General features: G+C 44.0%; 2 protein-coding genes across 2 annotated transcripts; one reads left to right on the plus strand and one right to left on the minus strand.

The window, feature by feature from the left end:
• Positions 1–1126: 1126 nt before the first annotated feature.
• LOC148981527 (uncharacterized) lies at positions 1127–9258 on the minus strand. The gene is made up of 3 exons (XM_089129719.1): positions 9116–9258; positions 5229–5369; positions 1127–2856 (listed from the first exon to the last, which is right to left on the minus strand). Exons 1-3 carry the CDS (start codon positions 9174–9176, stop codon positions 2669–2671), a joined length of 390 nt encoding a protein of 129 aa, XP_088985845.1. The 5' UTR covers positions 9177–9258; the 3' UTR covers positions 1127–2668.
• A 3717-nt stretch (positions 9259–12975) lies between these two features.
• Positions 12976–25917, plus strand: ddx54 (DEAD-box helicase 54). Its single transcript, XM_039662105.2, has 20 exons — positions 12976–13226; positions 16380–16506; positions 16580–16650; positions 16738–16926; positions 17585–17634; positions 17739–17780; positions 18514–18609; positions 18688–18809; positions 19070–19131; positions 19591–19722; positions 20471–20681; positions 21308–21439; positions 21680–21901; positions 22191–22264; positions 22725–22910; positions 23001–23134; positions 23236–23349; positions 23441–23551; positions 24573–24667; positions 25129–25917. Exons 1-20 carry the CDS (start codon positions 13119–13121, stop codon positions 25479–25481), a joined length of 2631 nt encoding a protein of 876 aa, XP_039518039.2. The 5' UTR covers positions 12976–13118; the 3' UTR covers positions 25482–25917.
• The last annotated feature ends 1142 nt before the right edge of the window (positions 25918–27059 follow it).

Consider the following 27059-nt stretch of genomic DNA (forward strand, 5'->3'; position numbering starts at 1 on the left):
TAAAACTATCGGTCAAACAGATAGGCAGGCATAATTTGTGTCTGGAAAAAATGCCTGGATTCAGTCCGTGTTTTCAGCATCGCGGGAATGAAACCAAATTGCCCTATGGTTGCCATCCGCGCTGTGAAACCGAAAAAGAGCTTCGCTACTGAAAAGCTATTTGATTCAGAAAAACAGCGCCGCTAGCTCCACGCTACTGAGAAATGTAGTTAAACTAGCGACACTACTGCCCAACACCGAGATCCAGTACTCTTCCATTTGCCTGGTTCAGATAACACGATTTTTTTTGTCTGTTACGATAGTCACTGTGTCAGATTACGCAATTTTGACTGCTAAAATCTTGTTGTGAGGACAAGACACATGTCAGACCACGCTGCTTCCTGACCAGTCATCGCGTGCGGTCTTTAACGACGCGCGTGATGTCATTGAGAAGGCGAAACTAGCGAGTGACTTCCGGAAACGAACGTAAACAAACAATGGATGAAGCGGTGAGTGTTGTGCTGTCCTGTGTTCAGGAAAAAGTAAAAAAAGAAAGAAAACCCGACAAACACGTTCCTGGATTGCTTGAATTGAGAAAAGTATGGGCTGTCAATCCTCCAAAGAGAACTTGAGGTAAAGTATTGTTTTCTTATATATTTTTACTTTTAGTTTTAACGTAGCACCATCGTCTCTCTTTCGTTTCGCCATTTTTGAAAGTTGTACGCAAAGCTTCTGTGCTCCTATTGGTCAACCTCGTACATGTGACTGACCCGTCGTGGACGACCGTTAAACAAATCCAGAAAAAGGGTTCAGAAACATTACAATTTATTTACTTTTTGATTGTGTTCGGCTCATTGTCAAAATATGCTGACAAACCTGTGTCGTGACTTCTCAGTCATGGGGAAGTTTAACATCCATCCGTCCCGCATGAGTGAATGCAGAAGCGAACGTTGGTCACACGTTATTTTAAGGTAACAGTGTAATTAGACAAATACGCACTGAGTGATATTAATGAACCACATGAAACCCACTTATGATAGGGTTAGGGTTTGTTTTAGGTTATTTTAAGGTAATATGGATAATTTACTGTTTAACTCTGTATTGTTGTGCACTAGAATAGAAAAGATTTGAAAGCAAAACCTTTGTTACATTTGCAGTTTTTAATAAATAAATTATTAGTGCAATGTCTAACAATTGACTACATGAACAAAAATATAATTAATCATATAAGTAATGTAAGATGAATGCTTATCCCAATATTTTTTCATAGCTTTATATCATCACAGATCACCAGAAGAAAGTTCAGGTGTGTTGTCAAACTTATTTTTAAGCTAACTGGGGTCTCAAACGTGTCCTTACTTTCTCGAAATTTGTACATTATGTGGCAAATAAGCCATGCTGTTTTAGGGCAGAAATGATTTTAAAGATGACCGTTTGATCACATGACTGTACTGTCTTCTGGAACCACAACACATGTGGGAGGGGCTTGATTGATTGGCTGGTTGTGGATTGCTATTGGCTGAACTCATGTGAGTGACAGGTCATAGCCCCGCCCTCGTCATCGGAGACGAGATGATGCAACAAGAAATGATTCTGAGTCAAGATTATTAACACTGCACCCATAAATCAGTCATAATAAACACTGCAAATTTCCATTAAAAAACAAGAGTTGTCCATTTTGATTTCATGGTGACTGATTTCAGGTTGAGCATCCATGTTTACTCCACTGAAAGCAGTCGGTTAGGTTCAGTTTAGTACCTACTTATTACACAGTTATTGCAAAAACCTCAGATGTACGTATGGCATGCACACATGACTGTAAAATACGCGCTACATAGAACAGACAACACAACTGTTTACATGACGCTTCTCACAAGGAGAAATCAGAAGGAATGAGTATGAAGAGTGATGCTGATGGGCAGTGTTGGGGAGCTCAAGTAACTTGAGTTATGTAATCAGATTACTTTTTCAAGTAACTAGTAAAGTAAAGCATTACTTTTAAATTTGTAACAAAATCTAACATTTTCAAATAACTTACTTTGTTATCCCATTTATTGACTGACAGCTCTCCTGGCCTTATGTTGAGACAAATCGACGTGCAGAGGTGTTCTGTGTGTGTGTGTGTGTGTGTGTGTGTGTGCGTTTGTGTGTGTGTGTGTGTGTGTGTGTAAATATGATGTTATTGTAGTTCTTGACTAAATGTGAGCATTTACTTTTCTCACACAAAAAAGATTCAACATTCCTCAAAATTAATAAAATCAGTGAAATGCAGAATCAGAATATTATGCAAACCTCCAATAACTAAATATATTTTCCTTTTATCATTAAAGTTAAACTTTCTTGTCCTGCATCCTATTCTTCTGTGTTCCAGAACAGCAGCTTTGGTGAGAAATTCTTTACATTTTCCCAAAAATAAAACTTATTTGTTATATATATATAAAAAAAAAAAACAAGCTCAACCCAGGTGGAAAAAAAGTAACGCAAAAGTAACGTAACATATTACTTTTCTGAAAAAGTAACTAAGTAACGCAATTAGTTACTTTTTAAGGGAGTAACGCAGTATTGTAATGCATTACTGTACGGAGTTACTTTCCCCAACACTGCCGATGAGATCATTACTGTCGTAGTAACCCCGTGTGTACGTGCTGTTTATCCTGTGCAGTCTCTCGCTGCTAGAGTTCATGAGGAATCATAAGCAGATCCACAGGAGCGCGGCGAGCAGCAGCTGCAGTGTGTGTGTGTGTGTGTGTGGCCGCCAGAGGGTGGCGCTGTTGCACAGGTCCGAGTCGCAGCAGTGGATGCGCACGCCGGGCAGTTCCTGTTGCTGACAGTGGCGAGAGGTGGCGCATCCACTGGTGAGGATGATTCCCAGCGCCGCTGCAGAGAGGGGGAGGGGGGGCGAGAGAGGGGGAGATAAAGAGAGAGAGCTGTCAGTCACAGAAAACAGCTGTCACTCACTTCTGGTCTTTGCTGCGTCACCAGAGTGTGTGTCTCAAGGCTAATAATTAAACTCATTAATAAGGAGGCTCAGGGACTCGTGTGTCACCGTGACCATCATGCGGCCACTGAACTTAATGTACACACACACGTCTGTGCCGACAGGAATCAAATCTGTTTATTGCAATATATGAAACCCCAGAACAATTCTGCGAACTTAAGCTAATGGTCTAGCAAGATTATCTCAAAGTTATGAACAAACGTTCCTCCAACGTTCAACTAACGTTTATTAAATGTTTCAGAAGAATAATAAAATGGAGTGTTACTGATGTTGTTGCTGATTATCTTACGGATGGTGTTACTGACGTCATTGCTCTTGGAGTTTTTGGTAAACGTTCTTGAAGGAAACTGGACTCGTGCTGCTAATCCAGTGTGGTACGGAGAGAATTAGTTGTAGCGCCGCTGCATCAGGTTTTTAAAAGATATTTTAGCGTGTTTGCTACTGCATGTGCTGGTTAATTTACACCTGCTAAGTTTTAGTTGTTTTCGCGCTCTTGTTAGATTTAGTGCACTAAAATGTCCTTGTTTAGCAGCTGATAGCATCACTGTAAAAAAATCAGCATTTTTCAATTTAAAAACGTAACTTCAGTCTGTGGCTTAAGTGAAGTATAATCAAATGGCTGCAAGTTATTTTTAAAAATTCTTGTCTGATTAATCGTATAAAATGAAGCTGAAATGGGTTCAGGATTGCTGTGCATTATTGGTCATGTATCATTTGTACAGGGAGCAGGAGTGTAAAGCTGGAGTAAACGCTGGGATTAAAGAAACACCAGTGTGTGTTGATCAGCACTCCTGAGCCAACGCTGCGTCAGCCCTTTGCTTCAGACGGGAGATTGACGTGGACGTCAGCGCGCTTCAGGACGGGCCGCTCTAACGTCAGCACACCGAGACTGATGTGTTTCTGAACTGAACAATCATGGATTCTCTGTATTGGACTCATAGGAACACATGATCACCGGCTGCGTTTACATGTAGAATAGAGACCGTTTGGCCAATATACCGTCAACATGAAGTCCCATCTGCAAATATAAGCCCATCCATTCTGGGCGCCTGAGATTCGGCATCACGCGGGTCACACACACACATCGGCACGTCGCTGATATTACTGTTCCCTTGGGAAAGAAAGGGATGATTTGTGTAATTTAATTAGTTACTTCTGATGTAATTGCATTTAAACCAACTTAATGCAATTAAGTTTTGCATTTACTATTTTACACAATAGTGGAATTATCATCAAAATATAATGTTAAAAAGTGTGTTTTTAATGTAACGGTAACACTTTACAGTAAGGTTCATTAGTTAACATTCCTTAGTTACCACCTCACCCCAACCCCCTCAACCTTTTCATCATAGTTAATAATAATTTCAACATTTACTAATACGTTGTTAAAATTGAAATTGTTAACATTAGTTAAAAGTAAAATATGCAAGATGGTTTCGCCACCAGGGGTCGCTAACCTCTTACGATAACAACGGCGTATATTAATGGCGTATATTCCGCTTTAAGGGGAATTATGGATCTTGTGGTCAAGCTGATGGATCTTTTATGCATGAGTGAATACAGTGATGTTTTTAACATGACTGTAGTATGGGCGCGACTGCTAGACGTATACCAGCGCCACACACATCGCGAGTTAAAGGACCACGGATATACATTAAAGTAATAAGGACATTTCATTCTACTGAACTACACTTAAGTGCTGAATTACTCACACAGGTCAGTTTATAAGAGGAATTAAACTTGAGGTAACGCAGCGCTGCTTCACTCGCTCTAACCGTTTCACTATCACACTAAACGGGATTTGAGTGTGTTGAATGTTGTTATTTAGGTTGTTTGTTGGCTGTGTGAGACTAAGCTACGTAGATTAAAGGAGAACTCCGGCGAACAACGAACCTTTGGTCTAATAAAACATTGACACCTAGTCAACCGTTCTCTGAGAGTTGTTTTCATGATAATCGAATGTTATCTGTAAAAACTGTTTAGTTTATAATGCTAGTAATGGGGGCATATAATAAGTAAAGAGAAATCGCTAGTTTATACCACTAACAAGACTCAAAATAGCCCCACACTAACACAGTAACATAATGAGGGTCCATACATGACAACCGAACTTTGTAAGTGTACAGACTGTTTAACACAGATGTCGGACATCGCTGAGGTCACTTCCTGTGCTGTGTGGGGTGTGTGGAGAACAGTAATCTTGCACGCTGTGTGTCGGTCAGTGTGTGTTCCTGCGGTTGTGTTGACTCACTGCTCTCGGTCTTGATGCAGAAGCGGTGCTTGAAGCCCTTGTGTGAGTGTGTGCACGTGATGACCTCGGGACGCCCACAGCCCACGTCCACATACTTCTGGCCGTGGAACACGTTACACCCGTAACACTGCAGGCCGTCCACTGAGAACACAACACACACACACTGAGAACACAACACACACACACACACACACTGAGAACACAACACACACACTGAGAACACAACACACACACTGAGAACACAACACACACACACACTGAGAACACAACACACACTGAGAACACAACACACACACACACACACTGAGAACACAACACACACTGAGAACACAACACACACACACTGAGAACACAACACACACACACACTGAGAACACAACACACACTGAGAACACAACACACACACACTGAAAACACAACACACACACTGAGAACACAACACACACACACACTGAGAACACAACACACACACACACACACTGAGAACACAACACACACACTGAGAACACAACACACACACACACTGAGAACACAACACACACACACACTGAGAACACAACACACACACACTGAGAACACAACACACACACTGAGAACACAACACACACACTGAGAACACAACACACACTGAGAACACAACACACACACACTGAGAACACAACACACACTGAGAACACAACACACACACACACTGAGAACACAACACACACACTGAGAACACAACACACACTGAGAACACAACACACACTGAGAACACAACACACACACACACACACACTGAGAACACAACACACACACTGAGAACATAACACACACACTGAGAACACAACACACACACTGAGAACACAACACACACACTGAGAACACAACACACACACACACACTGAGAACACAACACACACACTGAGAACATAACACACACACTGAGAACACAACACACACACACACACACACACACTGAGAACACAACACACACACTGAGAACATAACACACACACTGAGAACACAACACACACACTGAGAACACAACACACACACTGAGAACACAACACACACACTGAGAACACAACACACACACTGAGAACACAACACACACACACTGAGAACACAACACACACACACTGAGAACACAACACACACTGAGAACACAACACACACACTGAGAACACAACACACACACACACTGAGAACACAACACACACTGAGAACATAACACACACACTGAGAACACAACACACACACTGAGAACACAACACACACACTGAGAACACAACACACACACACTGAGAACACAACACACACACACTGAGAACATAACACACACACTGAGAACACAACACACACACTGAGAACATAACACACACACTGAGAACACAACACACACACTGAGAACATAACACACACACTGAGAACACAACACACACACTGAGAACACAACACACACACTGAGAACACAACACACACACACACACTGAGAACACAACACACACACTGAGAACACAACACACACACTGAGAACACAACACACACACTGAGAACATAACACACACACTGAGAACACAACACACACACTGAGAACACAACACACACACTGAGAACACAACACACACACACACACTGAGAACACAACACACACACTGAGAACATAACACACACACTGAGAACACAACACACACACACACACACACACACACTGAGAACACAACACACACACTGAGAACATAACACACACACTGAGAACACAACACACACACTGAGAACACAACACACACACACTGAGAACACAACACACACACTGAGAACACAACACACACACTGAGAACACAACACACACACACTGAGAACACAACACACACACACTGAGAACACAACACACACTGAGAACACAACACACACACTGAGAACACAACACACACACACTGAGAACACAACACACACTGAGAACATAACACACACACTGAGAACACAACACACACACTGAGAACACAACACACACACTGAGAACACAACACACACACACACTGAGAACACAACACACACACTGAGAACACAACACACACACTGAGAACACAACACACACACACTGAGAACACAACACACACACACTGAGAACATAACACACACACTGAGAACACAACACACACACTGAGAACATAACACACACACTGAGAACACAACACACACACTGAGAACATAACACACACACTGAGAACACAACACACACACTGAGAACATAACACACACACTGAGAACACAACACACACTGAGAACACAACACACACACTGAGAACACAACACACACACACACTGAGAACACAACACACACACTGAGAACACAACACACACACTGAGAACACAACACACACACTGAGAACACAACACACACACTGAGAACACAACACACATACACTGAGAACACAACACACACACACTGAGAACATAACACACACACTGAGAACACAACACACACACTGAGAACATAACACACACACTGAGAACACAACACACACACTGAGAACACAACACACACACTGAGAACACAACACACACACTGAGAACACAACACACACACTGAGAACACAACACACACACTGAGAACACAACACACACACACTGAGAACACAACACACACACACTGAGAACATAACACCAACACTGAGAACACAACACACACACTGAGAACATAACACACACACTGAGAACACAACACACACACTGAGAACACAACACACACACACACTGAGAACACAACACACACACTGAGAACACAACACACACACACTGAGAACACAACACACACACACTGAGAACACAACACACACACTGAGAACACAACACACACACTGAGAACACAACACACACACACTGAGAACACAACACACACACTGAGAACACAACACACACTGAGAACACAACACACACACTGAGAACATAACACACACACTGAGAACACAACACACACACACTGAGAACACAACACACACACTGAGAACACAACACACACACACTGAGAACACAACACACACACACTGAGAACACAACACACACACTGAGAACACAACACACACACACTGAGAACACAACACACACACTGAGAACACAACACACACACTGAGAACACAACACACACACACTGAGAACACAACACACACACTGAGAACACAACACACACACTGAGAACACAACACACACACTGAGAACACAACACACACACTGAGAACACAACACACACACTGAGAACACAACACACACACACTGAGAACACAACACACACACTGAGAACACAACACACACTGAGAACACAACACACACACTGAGAACACAACACACACACTGAGAACACAACACACACACACTGAGAACACAACACACACACTGAGAACACAACACCGACACACTGAGAACACAACACACACACTGAGAACACAACACACACACACTGAGAACACAACACACACTGAGAACACAACACACACACACTGAAAACACAACACACACACTGAGAACACAACACATCTCTCATACACACACTGATCACACACACACACACACACTCTCTCTCTCTGTCACCGTGCACCCTAACTCCCTCTCTCTCTCATACACACACTGATCACACACACTCTCTCTCTCTCTCTCTCACACACACACACTCTCTGTCACCTCTCTCTCTCTCTCTCACTCACACACACACTCTCTCTCTCTCTCTCTCTCTCTCTCACACACACACACACACACACACTCTCTCTCTCTCTCTCTCTCTCTCACACACACACACACACTCTCTCTCTCTCTCTCTCTCACACACACACACTTTCTCACACACACACACACACACACACACACACACACACACACACACACACACACACACACACACACACACTCACCCTGTGTGGACAGCAGTGCTGGTGTCAGAGTCCAGTACAGCAGAAGTGCGGATAAAGTCATGGATGCGCATCAACATCAGATCCAGAGAGACTGAAGATACGCGGAGACTCTCACGGTCATCGAGAGTGTGTGTGTGTGTGTGTGTGTGTGTGTGTGCGCATCATCCCTCCAGCAGCTGAAGGTGGAAGAGCCGTGTGTATGTGTGTGTGAGTGTGTGTGAGAGTGAGTGTGTGTGTATGTGTGTGTGTGTGTGTGTGTGTGTGTGAAAGAGTGAGTGTGTGTGAGAGTGAGTGTGTGTGTATGTGTGTGTGTGTGAAAGAGTGAGTGTGTGTGAGAGTGAGTGTGTGTGTTTGTGTGTGTGTGTGTGTGTGTGAGAGAGAGAGAGAAAGATAGAGAGAGAGAGTGTGTGTGAGAGTGAGTGTGTGTGTTTGTGTGTGTGAAAGAGTGAGTGTGTGTGAGAGTGAGTGTGTGTGTATGTGTATGTGTGTGTGTGTGTGTGTGTGTGAAAGAGTGAGTGTGTGTGAGAGTGAGTGTGTGTGTATGTGTGTGTGTGAAAGAGTGAGTGTGTGTGAGAGAGAGAGAGAAAGACAGAGAGAGAGAGTGTGTGTGAGAGTGAGTGTGTGTGTGAAAGAGTCAGTGTGTGTGTGTGAGAGTGTGTGTTTGTGTGTGAGAGAGAGAGAGAGAGTGAGTGTGTGTGTTTGTGTGTGTGTGTGTGAGAGAGAGAGAGAGAGTGTGTGTGCGCGGTCCGAGTCAGCGTTGATGATCACACTAATGTTGTGTGTGTGTTGCTGGCCAGGTCGTGTGTGTGCTTTCTACTTTCGTTTAGCAGAGACATTCTATCTAATCAAGAATTACAAAGTAAATCCTTTCTTAGAGTGTGTAATGCTGGATAAGGCAGATTGCCGTAAGCCTCACTTGTCCACATATGGTCTCTCTCTCTGATATTGAGAGATATATTTACACACTCATGACATATTTCACCGAGCCCGGCATCTAAGCGGGTCATGGACTCAGACCAGTGGACATGTCAGTAAAATAACATTAAATTCACATTAAAATCAGTAAAAAAAATTTTTTTAGTACAACCTAAAACAATAATATCTAATATATATATATATATATATATTATTCAGGTCAAAACATTACATATTATTGCTGAATAAAACTAAATACATTCATCTAAAACACCGAAACTACTTTGAGTTTGATTAGATCTTAACAGTTTTGCAGTGAAAAGAATGAGTCTCTGATGATGTGGGCGGGGCAAACGACAACCATCCAATCAACTCGGCACACACACAATCAAGCCCCGCCCACATTTGTTCTTGTTCCAGAAGCGTTTCTCTCTCGAATACTATAGAAGATAGAAGAGTGCCCCGTGTGTGAGCTGTAGTGGATCTATGACTTCTTATTTTATTTATTTATTTATTTGGCAGGGACAGTGTACATTAATTAGCATTACTGCAAATGTACTAGAATTAGCCAAAAGGCTATTTTTCTTCCATTGTCCCTGGACAGATGTTAATACCTTAAAAAGAAACAGCAGTTAAAACTTTACAAGGAAAATACAAAATATAAAAACAATAAAACAATATAAATCGCTAAGGGCGATTCTTGAAGGACTCTCGTCAGCAATCAGCTTTGGTTGTGATAGCCATTTCTTATATATTTTCACTGTTAGTTTCTGTCAATTCATGTGTTTATTTTTAGAGAATATGTATAAGGTATATGGAGGGCGCGTAATGACTGACCATATGAATCCCCCGTGGGATAATAAAGTGGACCTTGACTGGTATTGTCAGGCATAGGATTAGCGCTGATGCTAATTGGTTCTGTTTTAACTTTAGCACCAGACTGAGCTTTTAAGAGCTGGAGATTTATAATAAATCTGACAGATATATGACAGGGTAATGTTTAAACGTGAACATTTGAGTCATGATCCACTCAATACTCTATATATGCCCTCACATCTGATCATCATTGCGTTTGGGCCCAGAAATCAGTTCATGTCTCAATATGAGATGCATCTGTCATTCGGTGCTCCAGCACTAATACCCGCAGCTTTATCCTTAATATAATATAATCCCCTGTATATCGAGTGCGAGTGTAAATGCCTGAAGCCTCCTGTCTGCATGTTGACTCACTTGAAAGGGAATGAGTGAGATCGTCTACTCTTTCTTGTGCCAGTTTCTGTGAAACCAGGTCAGAACCCAGAAGAACCCGCTGGCTTCAGTGGTTTATGATGGAGATCATCTGCTGTCTGATGACACGAGAATCTGTGATCGTGAAGGAACACGCGTAAACACGGCATAATTATCGTGTTTAAACGCGCCTGATGTGAGACTGAAATGCGTCTCTATAGCACACATTGGGTTTATCGTGCAATTTATACGCGAAATGAGTTCTTACGTGCATATGATACGCACCCTAAACCCTAAACCCACACAAACTGATGTCGCGTATTGCAGGATAAACACACTGCGCTATAGAGACGCGTTAGTGTGGATTATGAGACGCAGATCTGATCGTGTTCCTCCATCCTCAGGTCACGCAGCGGCAGGACTGATGTGTTCCTGACCTGACCCGAGCTTCATCTGCAGGGTTTAATCACATCCACAGATCTGAGCGGGACACATCCACCGGTTCTGATGATGCTGATGGGTTCTGGCTCAGCACTCCTGCATCTGATCAGCCCGTTGGGAAACAGGGAACGTTCTGGCAAGATTCTCCAGTAATAAACAAACGGTCCTCCAGTGACGTTTACTCAAAATTATCTTATTTTTTAATAATGTTCTCAAAACTTTAGAACAAAAACATTATTTATGCATCGTTTATTGAATGTTTATTTCTGGAACATGTTCGTCTAACGGTTTAAGTTTCAGAACGTTCGAACAAAGTGACGTTCCATGATGATTGAAGAATGACACAATGGAACGTTCAGTAACACTTTATTGTACAGTGTCCTTCTTACATGTACTTACCATATTAATAACAGCAAATTATGCATAACTAACCCTCAACCAAACCCTTATCCTGCCCTAACCCTACATGTAGTTACTTAATATTACTCAGTAAATATAATTACACTGTAACAATGACACCTTAAAATAACGTGTAACCTGGATGTTCTCTTGATGTTCGTAACAAGGAAACACGTTGTTTCAGACTGAGCTGATTGCTGATTAATACACGAGAACACATCTAAAGGTTTCTCTTGGGAACTGATTGTTCACCTAAATATGATCCTTCTGTCTTCATTACTCACGAGTTTCTAGGAACACAAACAACATTGTTTCTGCCACCAAAAAAAAAAAAAGAAAAAAAAAAGACAAAAACAATTGGGAGTCTTTATCTCAAAAATGTCAAAACATTTCTTTTTTTTTTTGTTCCAGAGCAGATAAGCCACTATCCCTATGGCCTGTTTTCTTTAGCAAAGTTACTTTTTTGCAGAGTTTTACTTTACTGTTTTAAGTAGGCATTTCGTGTTCAATCATGATTTTGATAATAAAAATAATCAATTTGATAGTAAATGTACATTTTGGTACAAATGTACGCCTTATGGGTCACATTGGGTTATTTTTTGGGAACCAAATGTTTCAGAACTTTCTTTTAAGGTTCTCTTTTCTTATACCTTATTACAGCCTAAACATGACCAAGGCTGCAGAACATTCTCTAATCCCGAGAGGTTAGTTTTTAAGTTTAATTAGAAAACCATGTAAACCACAATCTTCCAACAGCAGATGTTTTGACGTGATGATATAAACAGTCCCGAATGACCGACCGCGGGTACGCGCAGTTAGTGCTGCCACCGTGTGGCGACTCCTTGAAGAGCAGAGTCGCGCTCTCTGCGTACGTCATCTCTCCGCGCCGCTCCTGACGCACACGTGTTTCCCGTGTCTCCGGTGTTTTGATCTCACGGAGCCCCTGATCTCTTCGATTAAACGGTGATTCCTCAAGAGTCCCGCGCGCAGATCTCGGCGGGTTGTAGAAGTGAACCCAGTAATGGCCCACAGGAGGAAGAAGATGACGAAGAGGAGGAAGCACAGAGACCACGAGTCTGAGGATGAAGAGTTTGAAGTGGCTGTAGGAGTCAAAGATGACGACGATACAGTGAGTCCAAACTAACACGATACCGTCACATATTTGCTGTTTTATCATCGTTTCATGTGTTATTGAAAGACCGTCATATTAATCATGTGAAATGTTTTGGTTGTAACTTAGTTTCACGCGTTTACACTCAATCCAGTTTCTGTTCGGAACTCGTCATAAAGTGTATTAATTTAGCTCTAGATGTCTCTGTGAAATATGTGACCCTTGCTGCAAAAATTATATTGATACTGCTGATATGACGCATTCAAAAACGAATAACTGATTATTAGTCATTTGATCGCATCTGATTGGAGGAATTTCTGCACAGCATCATGGGTAATGCAATACAACAATATATGCATCATGGATAGTTTACGCATAATAAAACATTACTGTATGAAAATAAAATCCAGTTTTAGTGTCAGTATTACATTAAACTGTACTATAATGATGAATAAAATGTCTAATAATGCACTGAGGGAATATCTGTGGGTCCTTATACTGTAATGCCAGATCTGATGTTACCAGTAAAAGTGTTGGACATTATTTTAAATATATCGAGTTGGTGACAGAGCTCAAGCATATTCATCTGAAATAATTTTGTATTTTAAGTTTCAGAATAATGAATATTGTTGTTCTGGTGTCTCTATTATCCTGTGCTTTGGGTTTCAGCACCAAGTCCAAGAATATTCTTTTACACACGAACTGTAACACCAAATTTAGCATTTTAATCGACAGTACATTTATAGCTCACCTTTTATCATGTCTTGGAGTGTCGTGAGTTCAGTGTTGCAAGTGAGTTCAGTGTCGTGAGTGAGTTCAGCGTCGCGAGTTCAGTGTCGTGAGTTCAGTGTCATGAGTCGGTCGTGAGTTCAGTATCACGAGTGAGTTCAGTGTCGTTAGTCGGTCCTGAGTGAGTTCAGTGTCGTTAGTCGGTCCTGAGTGAGTTCAGTGTCGTGAGTCGTTCGCGAGTTCACTGTCGTTAGTCAGTCGTGAGTTGGTCGTGAGTTCAGTGTCGTGAGTTCAGTGTCGTGAGTTGGTCGTGAGTGAGTTCAGTGTCGTTAGTCGGTCGTGAGTTCAGTGTCGTTAGTTGGTCGTGAGTGAGTTCAGTGTCGTGAGTTCAGTGTCGTTAGTTGGTCGTGAGTGAGTTCAGTGTCGTTAGTCGGTCGTGAGTTCAGTGTCGTGAGTTGGTCGTGAGTGAGTTCAGTGTCATGAGTCGGTCGTGAGTTCAGTATCACGAGTGAGTTCAGTGTCGTTAGTCGGTCCTGAGTGAGTTCAGTGTCGTGAGTCGTTCGCGAGTTCACTGTCGTTAGTCAGTCGTGAGTTGGTCGTGAGTTCAGTGTCGTGAGTTCAGTGTCGTGAGTTGGTCGTGAGTGAGTTCAGTGTCGTTAGTCGGTCGTGAGTTCAGTGTCGTTAGTTGGTCGTGAGTGAGTTCAGTGTCGTTAGTTGGTCGTGAGTGAGTTCAGTGTCGTTAGTCGGTCGTGAGTTCAGTGTCGTGAGTTGGTCGTGAGTGAGTTCAGTGTCGTTAGTTGGTCGTGAGTTCAGTGTCGTTAGTCGGTCGTGAGTTCAGTGTCGTTAGTCGGTCGTGAGTTCAGTGTCGTTAGTCGGTCGTGAGTTCAGTGTTGTTAGTCGGTCGTGAGTTCAGTGTCGTTAGTCGGTCGTGAGTTCAGTGTCGTGAGTCGGTCGTCGGTCGTGAGTTCAGTGTCGTGAGTCGGTCGTGAGTTCAGTGTCGTTAGTCGGTCGTGAGTTCAGTGTCGTTAGTCGGTCGTGAGTTCAGTGTCGTTAGTCGGTCGTGAGTTCAGTGTCGTGAGTCGGTCGTGAGTTCAGTGTCGTGAGTCGGTCGTGAGTTCAGTGTCGTTAGTCGGTCGTGAGTTCAGTGTCGTTAGTCGGTCGTGAGTTCAGTGTCGTTAGTCGGTCGTGAGTTCAGTGTCGTTAGTCGGTCGTGAGTTCAGTGTCGTTAGTCGGTCGTGAGTTCAGTGTCGTGAGTTGGTCGGTCGTGAGTTCAGTGTCGTTAGTCGGTCGTGAGTTCAGTGTCGTTAGTCGGTCGTGAGTTCAGTGTCGTGAGTTGGTCGTGAGTGAGTTCAGTGTCGTTAGTTGGTCGTGAGTGAGTTCAGTGTCGTTAGTCGGTCGTGAGTTCAGTGTCGTTAGTCGGTCGTGAGTTCAGTGTCGTGAGTCGGTCGTGAGTTCAGTGTCGTGAGTCGGTCGTGAGTTCAGTGTCGTGAGTCGGTCGTGAGTTCAGTGTCGTTAGTCGGTCGTGAGTTCAGTGTCGTTAGTCGGTCGTGAGTTCAGTGTCGTGAGTCGGTCGTGAGTTCAGTGTCGTGAGTCGGTCGTGAGTCGGTCGTGAGTTCAGTGTCGTGAGTCGGTCGTGAGTTCAGTGTCGTGAGTCGGTCGTTAGTCGGTCGTGAGTTCAGTGTCGTGAGTTGGTCGGTCGTGAGTTCAGTGTCGTGAGTTGGTCGGTCGTGAGTTCAGTGTCGTGAGTTGGTCGGTCGTGAGTTCAGTGTCGTGAGTTGGTCGGTCGTGAGTTCAGTGTCGTGAGTTGGTCGGTCGTGAGTTCAGTGTCGTGAGTCGGTCGTGAGTTCAGTGTCGTGAGTCGGTCGTGAGTTCAGTGTCGTGAGTCGGTCGTGAGTTCAGTGTCGTGAGTCGGTCGTGAGTTCAGTGTCGTGAGTTGGTCGGTCGTGAGTTCAGTGTCGTGAGTTGGTCGGTCGTGAGTTCAGTGTCGTGAGTCGGTCGTGAGTTCAGTGTCGTGAGTCGGTCGTGAGTTCAGTGTCGTGAGTCGGTCGTGAGTTCAGTGTCGTTAGTCGGTCGTGAGTTCAGTGTCGTGAGTCGGTCGTGAGTTCAGTGTCGTGAGTCGGTCGTGAGTTCAGTGTCGTTAGTCGGTCGTGAGTTCAGTGTCGTAAATCGGTCGTGAGTTCAGTGTCGTGAGTCGGTCGTGAGTTCAGTGTCGTGAGTCGGTCGTGAGTTCAGTGTCGTGAGTCGGTCGTGAGTTCAGTGTCGTGAGTCGGTCGTGAGTCGGTCGTGAGTTCAGTGTCGTGACGTGCGTCGCATCGGGACACGAGGGAACTGCCACACTCCTAGTGTTTATCTCTCGCTTTCAGCCTTCTGCCTGTAGCGCTTTATAAGTGAGGGTTGTGTGTGTGAGTGGACCAGAGCCGACTGTGTTGTGTTGTTGTTCAGCCCAACAGAAGACTCCCTCGCTTCCCGGCTTCATCTGAGTGTGTGTCCGACGCGGAGCCGGATACCAGAGAGCTGGTCAGAGCCCAGAACAAGAAGAAGAAGAAGTCCGGCGGCTTTCAGTCCATGGGTGAGAATCACTCTCTCTATCAATCACACACTCAACCAGTCCATCACTGGAGTAAATGTGTGTGTGTGTGCAGGTCTCAGCTATCCGGTGTATAAAGGCATCATGAAGAAGGGCTATAAAGTCCCCACTCCCATCCAGAGGAAGGTAACGGCACACACACTGCTCAAATACAAGCTTCACTTTTGGGTGAGCGATCGCTTTAAGACTCGTGTGTCTGTTCCTCTTCCTCAGACTATTCCCATGATCCTGGATGGGAAGGATGTGGTTGCCATGGCAAGGACGGGAAGCGGGAAAACGGCAGCGTTCCTTATCCCGATGTTCGAGAAGCTGAAGGTCCCGCAGGCGCAGACCGGAGTCAGAGCGCTAGTGCTCACGCCAACCAGAGAACTAGCCCTGCAGACCATGAAGTTCACCAAAGAGGTGCTCACTCTCACACTGGCACACTCACACACACACACACGCACTCATACAAACTCTCACACACTCACACACACACTCACTCACTCACTCACTCACTCACACACTCTAACACACACACACTCACTCACACACTCACTCACTCACTCACTCACTCACTCACTCACTCACACACTCACTCACTCACTCACTCACTCACTCACTCACTCACTCACACACTCACTCACTCACTCACTCACTCACTCACTCACTCACTCACACACTCTAACACACACTCACTCACACACTCACTCACTCACTCACTCACTCACTCACTCACTCACTCACTCACACACTCACACACTCACACACACACACACACACACACACACACTCATACACGCTCATACAAACTCTCACTCACTCACTCACTCACACACTCTAACACACACTCACTCACACACTCACTCACTCACTCACTCACTCACTCACACACTCACTCACTCACTCACTCACTCACTCACTCACACACTCTAACACACACTCACTCACACACTCACTCACTCACTCACACACTCACACACACACACACACACACACACACACACTCATACACGCTCATACAAACTCTCACACACTCACTCACTCACTCACTCACTCACTCAGTGTTTCTGTGTTTCAGCTGGGGAAGTTTACTGGGCTGAAGACGGCGCTGATTCTTGGTGGAGACAGGTGTGTGTGTGTGTGTGTGTGTGTGTGTGTGTGTGTGTCTCGGATGAACTTCAGTCTTGTGTTTTAGCATCAGTCGTGACTGTGTGTGTTTCTCTGTTTGTCAGGATGGACGACCAGTTTGCTGCTCTTCATGAGAATCCAGACATGTAAGTTCACCCTCGAAGAAAGTGTGTGTGTCCCTGAGTGTGTGTTTGATGATTGTGTGATGTGAACATCATGTTCTCCTGTTCTCCTTTTGTTCTCCTGTTGTTTGCTTGCTGTTCTCCTTTTGTTCACCTGTTGTTCTCATGTTCTACTTATGTTTTCCTGTTGTTCTCATTCTCCTTTTGTTCACCTCATGTTCTCCTGTTGTTCTCATGTTCTTTTTTCGCCTTTTGTTCTCATGTTCTCCTTTTGTCCTCCTTTTGTTTTCATGTTCTCCTGTTGTTCTGCTGCTGTTCTCCTTTTGTTGGTCTGTTGGTCTTTTGTTCTCCTTTTGTTCTCCTATTGTTCTCATGTCCTCCTGTTTTTCTCCTTTTGTTCTCATGGTCATTTGTTCTCCTCTTTTCTTCTTGCTCTTCTTTTGTTCTCCTCTTCTCCTCATGTTCTGTTGTTCTCCTAATGTTGTCCTGTTGTTCTCCTCTTCTTTTCATGTTTTTCTGATGTTCTCCTGTTGTTCTCCTCTTCTTCTCATGTTTTTCTGATGTTCTCCTGTTGTTCTCCTCTTCTCCTCATGTTTTTCTGATGTTTTTCTGATGTTTTTCTGATGTTCTCCTCTTCTCCTCATGTTTTTCTGATGTTCTCCTGTTGTTCTCCTCTTCTCCTCATGTTTTTCTGATGTTCTCCTGTTGTTCTCCTCTTCTCTTCATGTTTTTCTGATGTTCTCCTCATGTTCTGCAGCATCATTGGGACTCCCGGGCGTCTGATGCACGTGATCCAGGAGATGAACCTGAAGCTCCAGGGTGTGGAGTACGTGGTGTTTGATGAAGCCGACAGGTGAGAGACGTCTCAGAACATGAGTGGAGCACTGCTGGACCTTCCCTCGTCACTAACGAGATGTTTCTGCTTCTCCAGGCTGTTTGAGATGGGTTTTGCGGATCAGCTCTCAGAGATCATCAGACGTCTCCCAGACGCTCGACAGACACTGCTGTTCTCCGCCACGCTTCCCAAACTGATCGTGGAGTTCGCCAGAGCCGGTGATTGTCTCCTACTCACTGACATTATGACCTTATATAACCAGGGCCTCAACACTACACTGTGTCTCCGTATATCCCAATACAAAACTGCGACCCTACGCATCTAGACAGAAGCTCAGACATTTACGTTTCCATGTTGATGAATATCTTAGAATCAAAATGCATTATTACATCTTTATTACAATGTTTAAAGGATTGGCTTTGTTCAGAGTATGGCGAGTTGAGCTCTTCTGATCGTCTGATCCCTGTTTCCCGCACAGGCCTCACAGAGCCGGTCCTCGTTCGTCTGGATGTGGACACGAAACTCAGTGACCAGCTGAAGGTGAACATCCACGTTCTGTTACGCAAACATGCACGGACGAATCCTTCACTATAAGACCATTAACACGTGTTACATGAGGAAAAGGGTCTGGGGTTCGGGTCACATGTTTCTGAAAAAGTCTCTTCTGCTCATCAAAGCTGCATTTGCATAAATATTCCAGTGTAAATCAGCTGTTTCTATATGAATATCCAGTTTATTCCTGTGATCAAAGCTGAATTTATCATCATACTCCAGTCTTCAGTGTCACATGACCCTTCAGAAATCACTCTAATATGAGGATCTGATGATCAACACACATTTATATGAAGTATAATTAATGTTGAAGAGCATTTTTCAGGATTCTGATGAATGGAAAGTTCATTTAAAATCAAATGTTTTTGTAACATTATAAATGTCTTCTCTGCCGATTGGAAGTAAAAGTGTGTGTATGAAGCGATTGTACTGCTGTGTGTTTCCCAGCTCTCGTTCTTCCACGTGCGCATGGACGATAAACAGGCTCTGCTTCTGCATCTGCTGAGGAACGTGGTGAAGCCGCAGGAACAGACGGTGGTGTTCGTCGCCACCAAACATCACGTGGAGTTCCTGAAACAGGTGCGGGGAAATCACGCTCTGTTTCCATCGAAAACCGCAATAAAACCTGTCCTGAGGCCGTCACTACCGCCATCAGCTGTGTTTTTATGCAAATCCATGCAAATGTTGGTCAATAGCATATAAAACTCAAATAAATAAACATTCTAAAAATATACATTAAAATATGCTGTCGATTGAGGCGGATGATGAAATACGATGGAAAAACATTTACGCGGTTCGTACAAAGTGCTTTAATTTGACTTTACAAAATAATATCCACGTGTATGATCCAGCTTTCATTCCTCAGGTCAATCATATATTCATGGAAACAAAATCTTGAATCAGTTTGAATAAGCGATATCTTTTTCATAATATCCTTTCATGGGTTAGTTTGCACAGTCACTGCAAACTTTGCATGTGCTGCACTTTAATTGTACCATTTTGTTTTATTAGTTTGTTTTTATTGATCTGTTTACCTTTTTTAGAATTAAAAAGCTTTTAGATATTGTTTTGATAAGCAAGATCTCTGATTGTAGACGTTGAAAACCCCCAAAAGTAGTTCTTAAAGTCCTAGATGTATGAACGTATGTGCGCAGGCGTGTAGTCTCTCTACAAACTACTCGTCTGGCCTCGTATCACAGGATCTTTAGTTGTTTCCGCATAGCCGTGCAAACTGGAATCATTTCGATAACGTCGCAGTACGCATGTTTTGCAGCAGGAAGTGCTGGTTCTGGTCTCTTGTTCTGATGTGTGTGTGTGTGTGTTGCAGCTCCTGATGGAGCAGGGCGTGGAGGTCGCCTACATCTACAGCGCTCTGGACCAGACGGCCCGTAAGATCAACATCGGCCGCTTCGTCCACCGGAAGGCCATGGTTCTGCTGGTCACTGATGTGGCGGCCCGGGGCATCGACATCCCCCTCCTCGACAACGTCATCAACTTCAACTTCCCGTCCAAGCCCAAGCTCTTCCTGCACAGAGTCGGTGTGTGATGGAGCAGACGCTTGACCTTTAACCCCAGTGTTTGGCCTCTAACACCTGACCTTGACCTTTAACCCCTAACAAGTAACTTCTGACCTTTAACCCCAGAGCTTGACCCCTGACCTCGACCTTTAACCCCATACCTCTAACCCCTGACCTCGACCTTTAACCCATGTCATCTATCCCCTGACCTCAACCTTTAACCCCGTACCTCCAACCCCGGACCTCGACCTTTAACACATGTCATCTAACACCTGACCTCGACCTTTAACCCCATACCTCTAACCCCTGTCCTCGACCTTTAACCCCATTCCTCTAACCCCTGACCTCAACCTTTAACCCCATACATCTGACCTCGACCTCTAACACCTGACCTTGATATCTAACCCTTGACCTTTAACCCCATACCTCTAACCCCTGACCTCGACCTTTAACCCCACACCTCTGACCCCTGACATCGACCTTTAACCCTTGACCTCTAACCCCTGACTTCGACCTCTAACCCCATACCTCTCACCCTGACCTCGACCTCTAGAACCTGACCTTATTATCTAACCCCTGACCTTGACCTTTAACCCCATACCTCTCACCCTGACCTCGACCTCTAACCCCTGGCCTCTGTGTTGCAGGTCGCGTGGCTCGCGCCGGCAGAGGCGGGACAGCGCTCAGTCTGGTGTGTTCTGATGAAGTGCCGTTCCTCTATGACCTGCACCTGTTCTTGGGTCGACCCATACAGCTCGCCGTCCCCGAACACACGCCAGGTAAACGCTAAAGCCATTTCATACCGTTCTTGTCTTAGGATCACTTTAATTAACTTTTTTTGATCCACTTCAAATGTTGACTGCTGTATATCAAAGCTGATTGAACACTGATGACAATATTGCTCCAGAATAAACCATATTTACAGCACGTTTTTTAAACATTTTTTTCTTGAAGTAACTGACAGATTTACTTGCACCTGAAAAGGCTTAATGTGTGTGTGTGTGTGTGCCGGCCGTCAGATGCGGACGGCGTGTTCGGTCGGGTTCCTCAGAGTGTTCTGGACGATGAAGACTCGCGGCTTCAGACGGCGTATGAGAACTCTCTGGATCTGCAGACTCTACGCCGCGTCTCCGAGAACGCCTACAAGCAGTACCTGAAGTCCCGACCCGGCCCGTCACCCGAGTCCATCAAGCGCGTCAAGACCGCAGACCTGTCCAAGATGGCCGTCCACCCTCTGCTGGGTGAGTGTGTGTGTGTGTGTCTCAGGCTCGGGACAGGAGCGAGTGGAGCTGAGTGTGTGTGTGTGTGTGTGTGTGTGTGTGTGAGAAACTCCTGCTGAACTCTTCTGTGTGTGTGTGTGTGTGTCTCAGGCTCGGGACAGGAGCGAGTGGAGCTGAGTGTGTGTGTGTGTGTGTGTGTCTCAGGCTCGGGACAGGAGCGAGTGGAGCTGAGTGTGTGTGTGTGTGTGTGTGTGTGTGTGTGTGAGAAACTCCTGCTGAACTCTTCTGTGTGTGTGTGTGTGTGTCTCAGGCTCGGGACTGGAGCGGGTGGAGCTGGACCGGCTGCTGATGGTGGACTCCATCAAGGGCTACAAGGCTAAATCTGTACGTGTGTTCAGTCTCTGACGGCTCATGCCGAACGCTCGTCACTGCTGTTCAAATCAACATCACTCTTCATCTTCTGCCGTTATTGGCTGATAGCCTCTCGTGTGTGATTAGGGTTGTGTATCGTTTAGAAGTTTAACGATTCCGATTCTGGTGTGTGATTAGTGTGATTATAGAGACGGCAGGAATATTAGTGCTGTCACTTTAAGAGCGGCACGGGTCCGACACACACGAACACACAGTCTCTACACTCATACTGAGGAATCGATAAAAGGAGGCGAATGTTTGATTTTATAACAAATGCTTCATAACTAACTGTGTCTCGATTAGTCACGAGAACCAATGAGCTTTTGCAGCACAAGGTCAGATTGAGATCCGTTCCCTGCTCAGCGTTTGACTTCAGAAGACTTGCAATATAGTTCTGGTTCTGACTGGATTCAGATGTTTATTTCCTCCTCAGACTATTTTTGAAATCAACTCCAGCAACAAATCCAGTGCCAGCGAGGTGATGCGGGCCAAGCGATCCCGGGACGGTGTTCTGGTCCAGAAGTTCTCCACAGCGCGGGCCGAGCTGATGGGCCAGGCCCCCGTCGCCACGGTAACCAAGACAGAACCGCGACCCGACGAGGACGAAGATGAGATTCAGGTGAGGGTCGAACACACCGATTACACACTCGCTGCAGAACACACTAATCGAGCTGCCTGACCCCTGACCCCTGACCCCTGCGCCTGACAGATGGTGTTCTCTGAGGTGGTGGGAGGGAAGAAACGAAAGCAAGAGACTGAAACCAGCGGTAAGAAAACATTAGCAGGAAAAGATGAAGAGTTCTACATCCCGTACAGACCCAAAGACTTCGACTCAGAGCGAGGGTACGGCCGGCTCCTTCATCATCATCATCATCATTATATAATATGCCTTATTATTATTAAACATGTTCAATTTAGAAACTGTTAAATGTGTGTGTGTGTAGGCTGAGTCTCGGGGCGGATGCGGGCTCGTTCGAGCATCAGGCCTCCTCTGCGGTTCTGGATCTGATGGGTGACGAGAACAAGTCTTTAAATCAACACAAGAGCCTGATGAAGTGGTGAGCCGGTGACCCCGTGACCCCGTGCACACGCCTGCTTATCCCGACACACACGCCTGCTTATCCTGACACACACGCGTGTTCTCCGCAGGGATCGCAAGAGGAAGCGTTTCGTCCGTGACACGGGTAAAGACGACAAACACAAGAAGGTCAGGACCGAGAGTGGGACGGTGGTCAGCGGCAAGAAGAAGAAGAAGAACTTGTATCCTTCTGGGAAAGAGTGTTTTCGTTTCAGAGCAGCTCTACAGGAGCTCGTGATGCTGATGTTGTTTTCTAACAGGAGGTCTGGGCGATGGGAGGATGGTTTACATTCAGAGACGATATACACAATCAAGCCCAGGACTTTTGTCACACTTGAACCACGAATACACCAAAACAATGGAAGGATTCGAGGAGTTTTGTGTTAAAGGATCAAATCCTTCCATCGCCGGTTAATTTGGGGAAGGAATGCTTCAGTACACATAGAAAAAACTAAAAATATTAAAAATTGTAACTAAAAATGCTGAAACTTTATATATATATATATATATATATATATATAAAAAAAAGATTTGTTTAATGTGAACGCATACTGAAATGAACTGAATTTAGGACCCAGCGGGACAGCTCTGCTCCATATAGAGAGATAAGCTCATCTAGAGTCATGAAATATCATGTTATATCATTATTTTTCCATAAGAGGTTGGCAGAGACACCCAATATAAGATATTTTGTGCTGAATTTTAAAGGGTGTATTCAATTATTTTGAATTAAAGTTGAAAGAATGTGCTTAAATTATTATTTTATTATTTATTTATCTATCAAATTTAATAATTTAAAGGTAAATAAAATTAAATTAAAAAAAATTAAATAATTAAAAAATATATCAAAATGAAATAAGCTTTCTGGACAAAAAATAAATGAAATATAAATTTAGAGCTTCTAATTTAGACCCGCGAAGGGAAGATGTTACGAAGTGCGAATAAAACGTATGCACAGATCAAAAATAACAATAATCTAAAACATTGGGTGAATTTTCATTGAGAATTGTAATGGTTGTCTCTGTGTTCATGAAGGACAATTTAAACATTTTGATTTGATTACCGCTACAGATTTTTGCGCCGAACTTTAACCCTGATGTGAACAGGAAGAGGAATTAAGGAAGAGGTGTTGGTCCCTTGTGGACTCGTGAAGGTCTGATGTGAACACTTGCGTGTCAGTTGGTTTTCCTGACTTTGGTCCAGTTATGAAGAATGGAAGAAGAAGAATAAGATGGATGACCGCGATTCGGACTCGGATGGAGAAACTGGAGGAGCGTCGAGAGGGAGGAACTCCGGCGGTAAGACGCTAATGCTAGCTCCACTTCCCCTATTTATACTACGCCATAAAGTATGTACTCTTTTTGTGATGGGAAAAATACATCATTTTTGAGTGTTTTGAAAGAGTAGACAAGCTTTGAGACATAGTACTTCGTCATCTTTAACTGACGTGCTTAAACGTCCTCCATGTCTGTAGTTTTTTAACACTTTTCACGTGTTTGTAGTTCTAATTGAATCCTCGATATTAGCCGTTAGCTTGTTCGCGGATCTGCACTTCGGATTTTGACTGGAAAAAGAAGACCATTCGGGTCTGTTTGGAAATACTCATTTCAACATTTGTGACGGAGTAACCCTACTATAACTACTATTTAGATAGTATGCAAATTAGGGCACACTGAAAGATTGTGTTGTAAAATCATCCAGTGATCACATGACGTCCGCTCTCTCGAGTACTAGTGTGTTTGTGTTGTGGTTTCTTTAGGTCGTGGAGGAAGAGGAGGAGCTTATGGCCAGTCGAGAGGAAGAGGAGGGGCTTATGGCCAGTCGAGAGGAAGAGGAGGGGCTTATGGCCAGTCGGGAGGAAGAGGAGGAGCTCGTGGCCAGTCGGGAGGAAGAGGAGGAGCTCATGCCGAGAGCGGCTCGCGTGTGCGATCGGAGCTGAAGAACCGCGATCAGATCCTCAAGCTACGCAAGCGTAAAGCAAAACAGCAGTTCCTGCAGAGCGGCGGCATGAAGAAGCTGCGCGCCAAAGGAAAGCAGCGGCTACAGGAAGTGATGCGGTCTGGCTTCGGGCGCGGCGGCAACAAGAAGGGAAAGATGAGGAAGAGACTTTAATAGAGGAATCGATGCGAACAATCACGCTTCCACGGAAAACAAGATGGACGTCTGAAACGTTTCATGCTCATGTTTCTCTTTGTCTGCATTAAAAGAGATGTTTCGGCTCAACTATCGACAGAATGTCCGTTACCACTGAAAATGATTTCCTCTGCAGTTTCCTAAATTTGGTTGTTAAACAATTACTAAAAGCATCAGTTACATTAAGAGCCTATAGTGCAAACAGCGGCACAGCTTTATGCGGTTCACATGAGATTGGTGCAATAGAAATGTTTTCTGAACTTTCGTCATCATGGACACATGACTCCCGGAGAGCCTGTTAGTTTCACATCGTGTGTGACAGGCTCTCAAAACTCCTTAAATTAAGAAACCCTTTAATGATTCATTTGTTTATAATTTTGCTAAGGGTTGACTCCTAATGAAACTGTGACATGAAGTTGTGTTCGTCTTGTCCTCCCTATTGTGTCATATATCTGAGTGAAACAAGAACAAATGTAAAAAAAGAAAGGTTTGCTATTGGCTGATCTCATGTGAGTGACAGGTTATAGCCCCGCCCTCGTCATCAGAGAAGAGAAGAAATGCTGCAAGAGGAATTGATTCGGATTCAAGTTTATTATCTAATGATGTGGACCCATAAATCATTTAGAATAAACCATGTTCCATAAGAATAAGTACTATTTTAATTTCATGGTGACTAGCATTCTTCATGTGCGGTAAATAGTTCCCTTAAAACAGAGAATAATTTATTGTGGTCCTAATGGGCTTTATGCCCAGCTGCACTACTTCCTGAACTTCAGCCAGCTCCTTGTTTCCTGTCTGCCATTATTGGCCAAATTGATTAATTCAGGTGTGCTTGACCTCAGTAGTCATCATGGCAACAATAATCAGACACACCTGAATTAATCAATTTGGCCAATAATGGCAGACAGGAAACAAGAAGCTGGCTGAAGTTCAGGAAGTAGTGGAGCTGGGCATAAAGCCAATTAAGTGGTAAAAAGGCATTTTACACAGAATACAGACATTTCTGCACAAATGTTTTACAAAAAAATGATGTCTAGAAGTGATATTTGATTAAAAAAAAAGTGATATCTAGTTTTACATTATTTGCCTCGACATCTAGAGAGATCCGAAACCGTAGTGGATGTTATTGATTGCTCTCATTCAATCCCATAAAGCACCACTACAGCGAGTAGAGAAATCTTTTCAACTTGGAGATACTAGTTTGCTAAGTTTCAAATTATTGTCAAACAACAAGCACAAACATCGGGAGGCCTTCCGGCACACTGTAGTGTCTGAATAACTGTAGAGGATTAATGGTTTGAATATTGTGTTAGGGTTATTTCGTACACACCTGTCATTTGTATGCACAATCTTCTCAATGTGATTCCAGCGCGCATGCGTCACAGGAATCGTTCCCGCGCAGACATTTGAATAGTGTCGGACAGTGGTGAGGAGTTGCGGTAAGTTGGCCTAACACTGAACTATGATGATGATTATGGTGTAATATGTCGTGTAACATTGATGGCTTGTGTTGTGAAATGGAAAACTTATATATTAGCACCTAATTACCTTTCACAC

The sequence above is a fragment of the Pimephales promelas genome, chromosome 4 (genome assembly GCF_988280905.1).
Source record: "Pimephales promelas chromosome 4, fPimPro1.hap1.1, whole genome shotgun sequence".
In the NCBI taxonomy this organism is placed as follows: domain Eukaryota; kingdom Metazoa; phylum Chordata; class Actinopteri; order Cypriniformes; family Leuciscidae; genus Pimephales; species Pimephales promelas.

Coding starts and splice junctions, on each gene's coding strand:
- LOC148981527 (XM_089129719.1), bottom strand. CDS start 9,176: ATGACTTTATCCGCACTTCTGCTGTACTGGACTCTGACACCAGCACTG. Junction 5,370..9,115: donor AGCACTGCTGTCCACACAGG/GTGAGTGTGTGT, acceptor TTGTGTTCTCAG/TGGACGGCCTGCAGTGTTAC. Junction 2,857..5,228: donor CTGCATCAAGACCGAGAGCA/GTGAGTCAACAC, acceptor CCCTCTCTGCAG/CGGCGCTGGGAATCATCCTC.
- ddx54 (XM_039662105.2), top strand. CDS start 13,119: ATGGCCCACAGGAGGAAGAAGATGACGAAGAGGAGGAAGCACAGAGAC. Junction 16,927..17,584: donor CCATGAAGTTCACCAAAGAG/GTGCTCACTCTC, acceptor TCTGTGTTTCAG/CTGGGGAAGTTTACTGGGCT. Junction 19,723..20,470: donor ACGTGGAGTTCCTGAAACAG/GTGCGGGGAAAT, acceptor TGTGTGTTGCAG/CTCCTGATGGAGCAGGGCGT.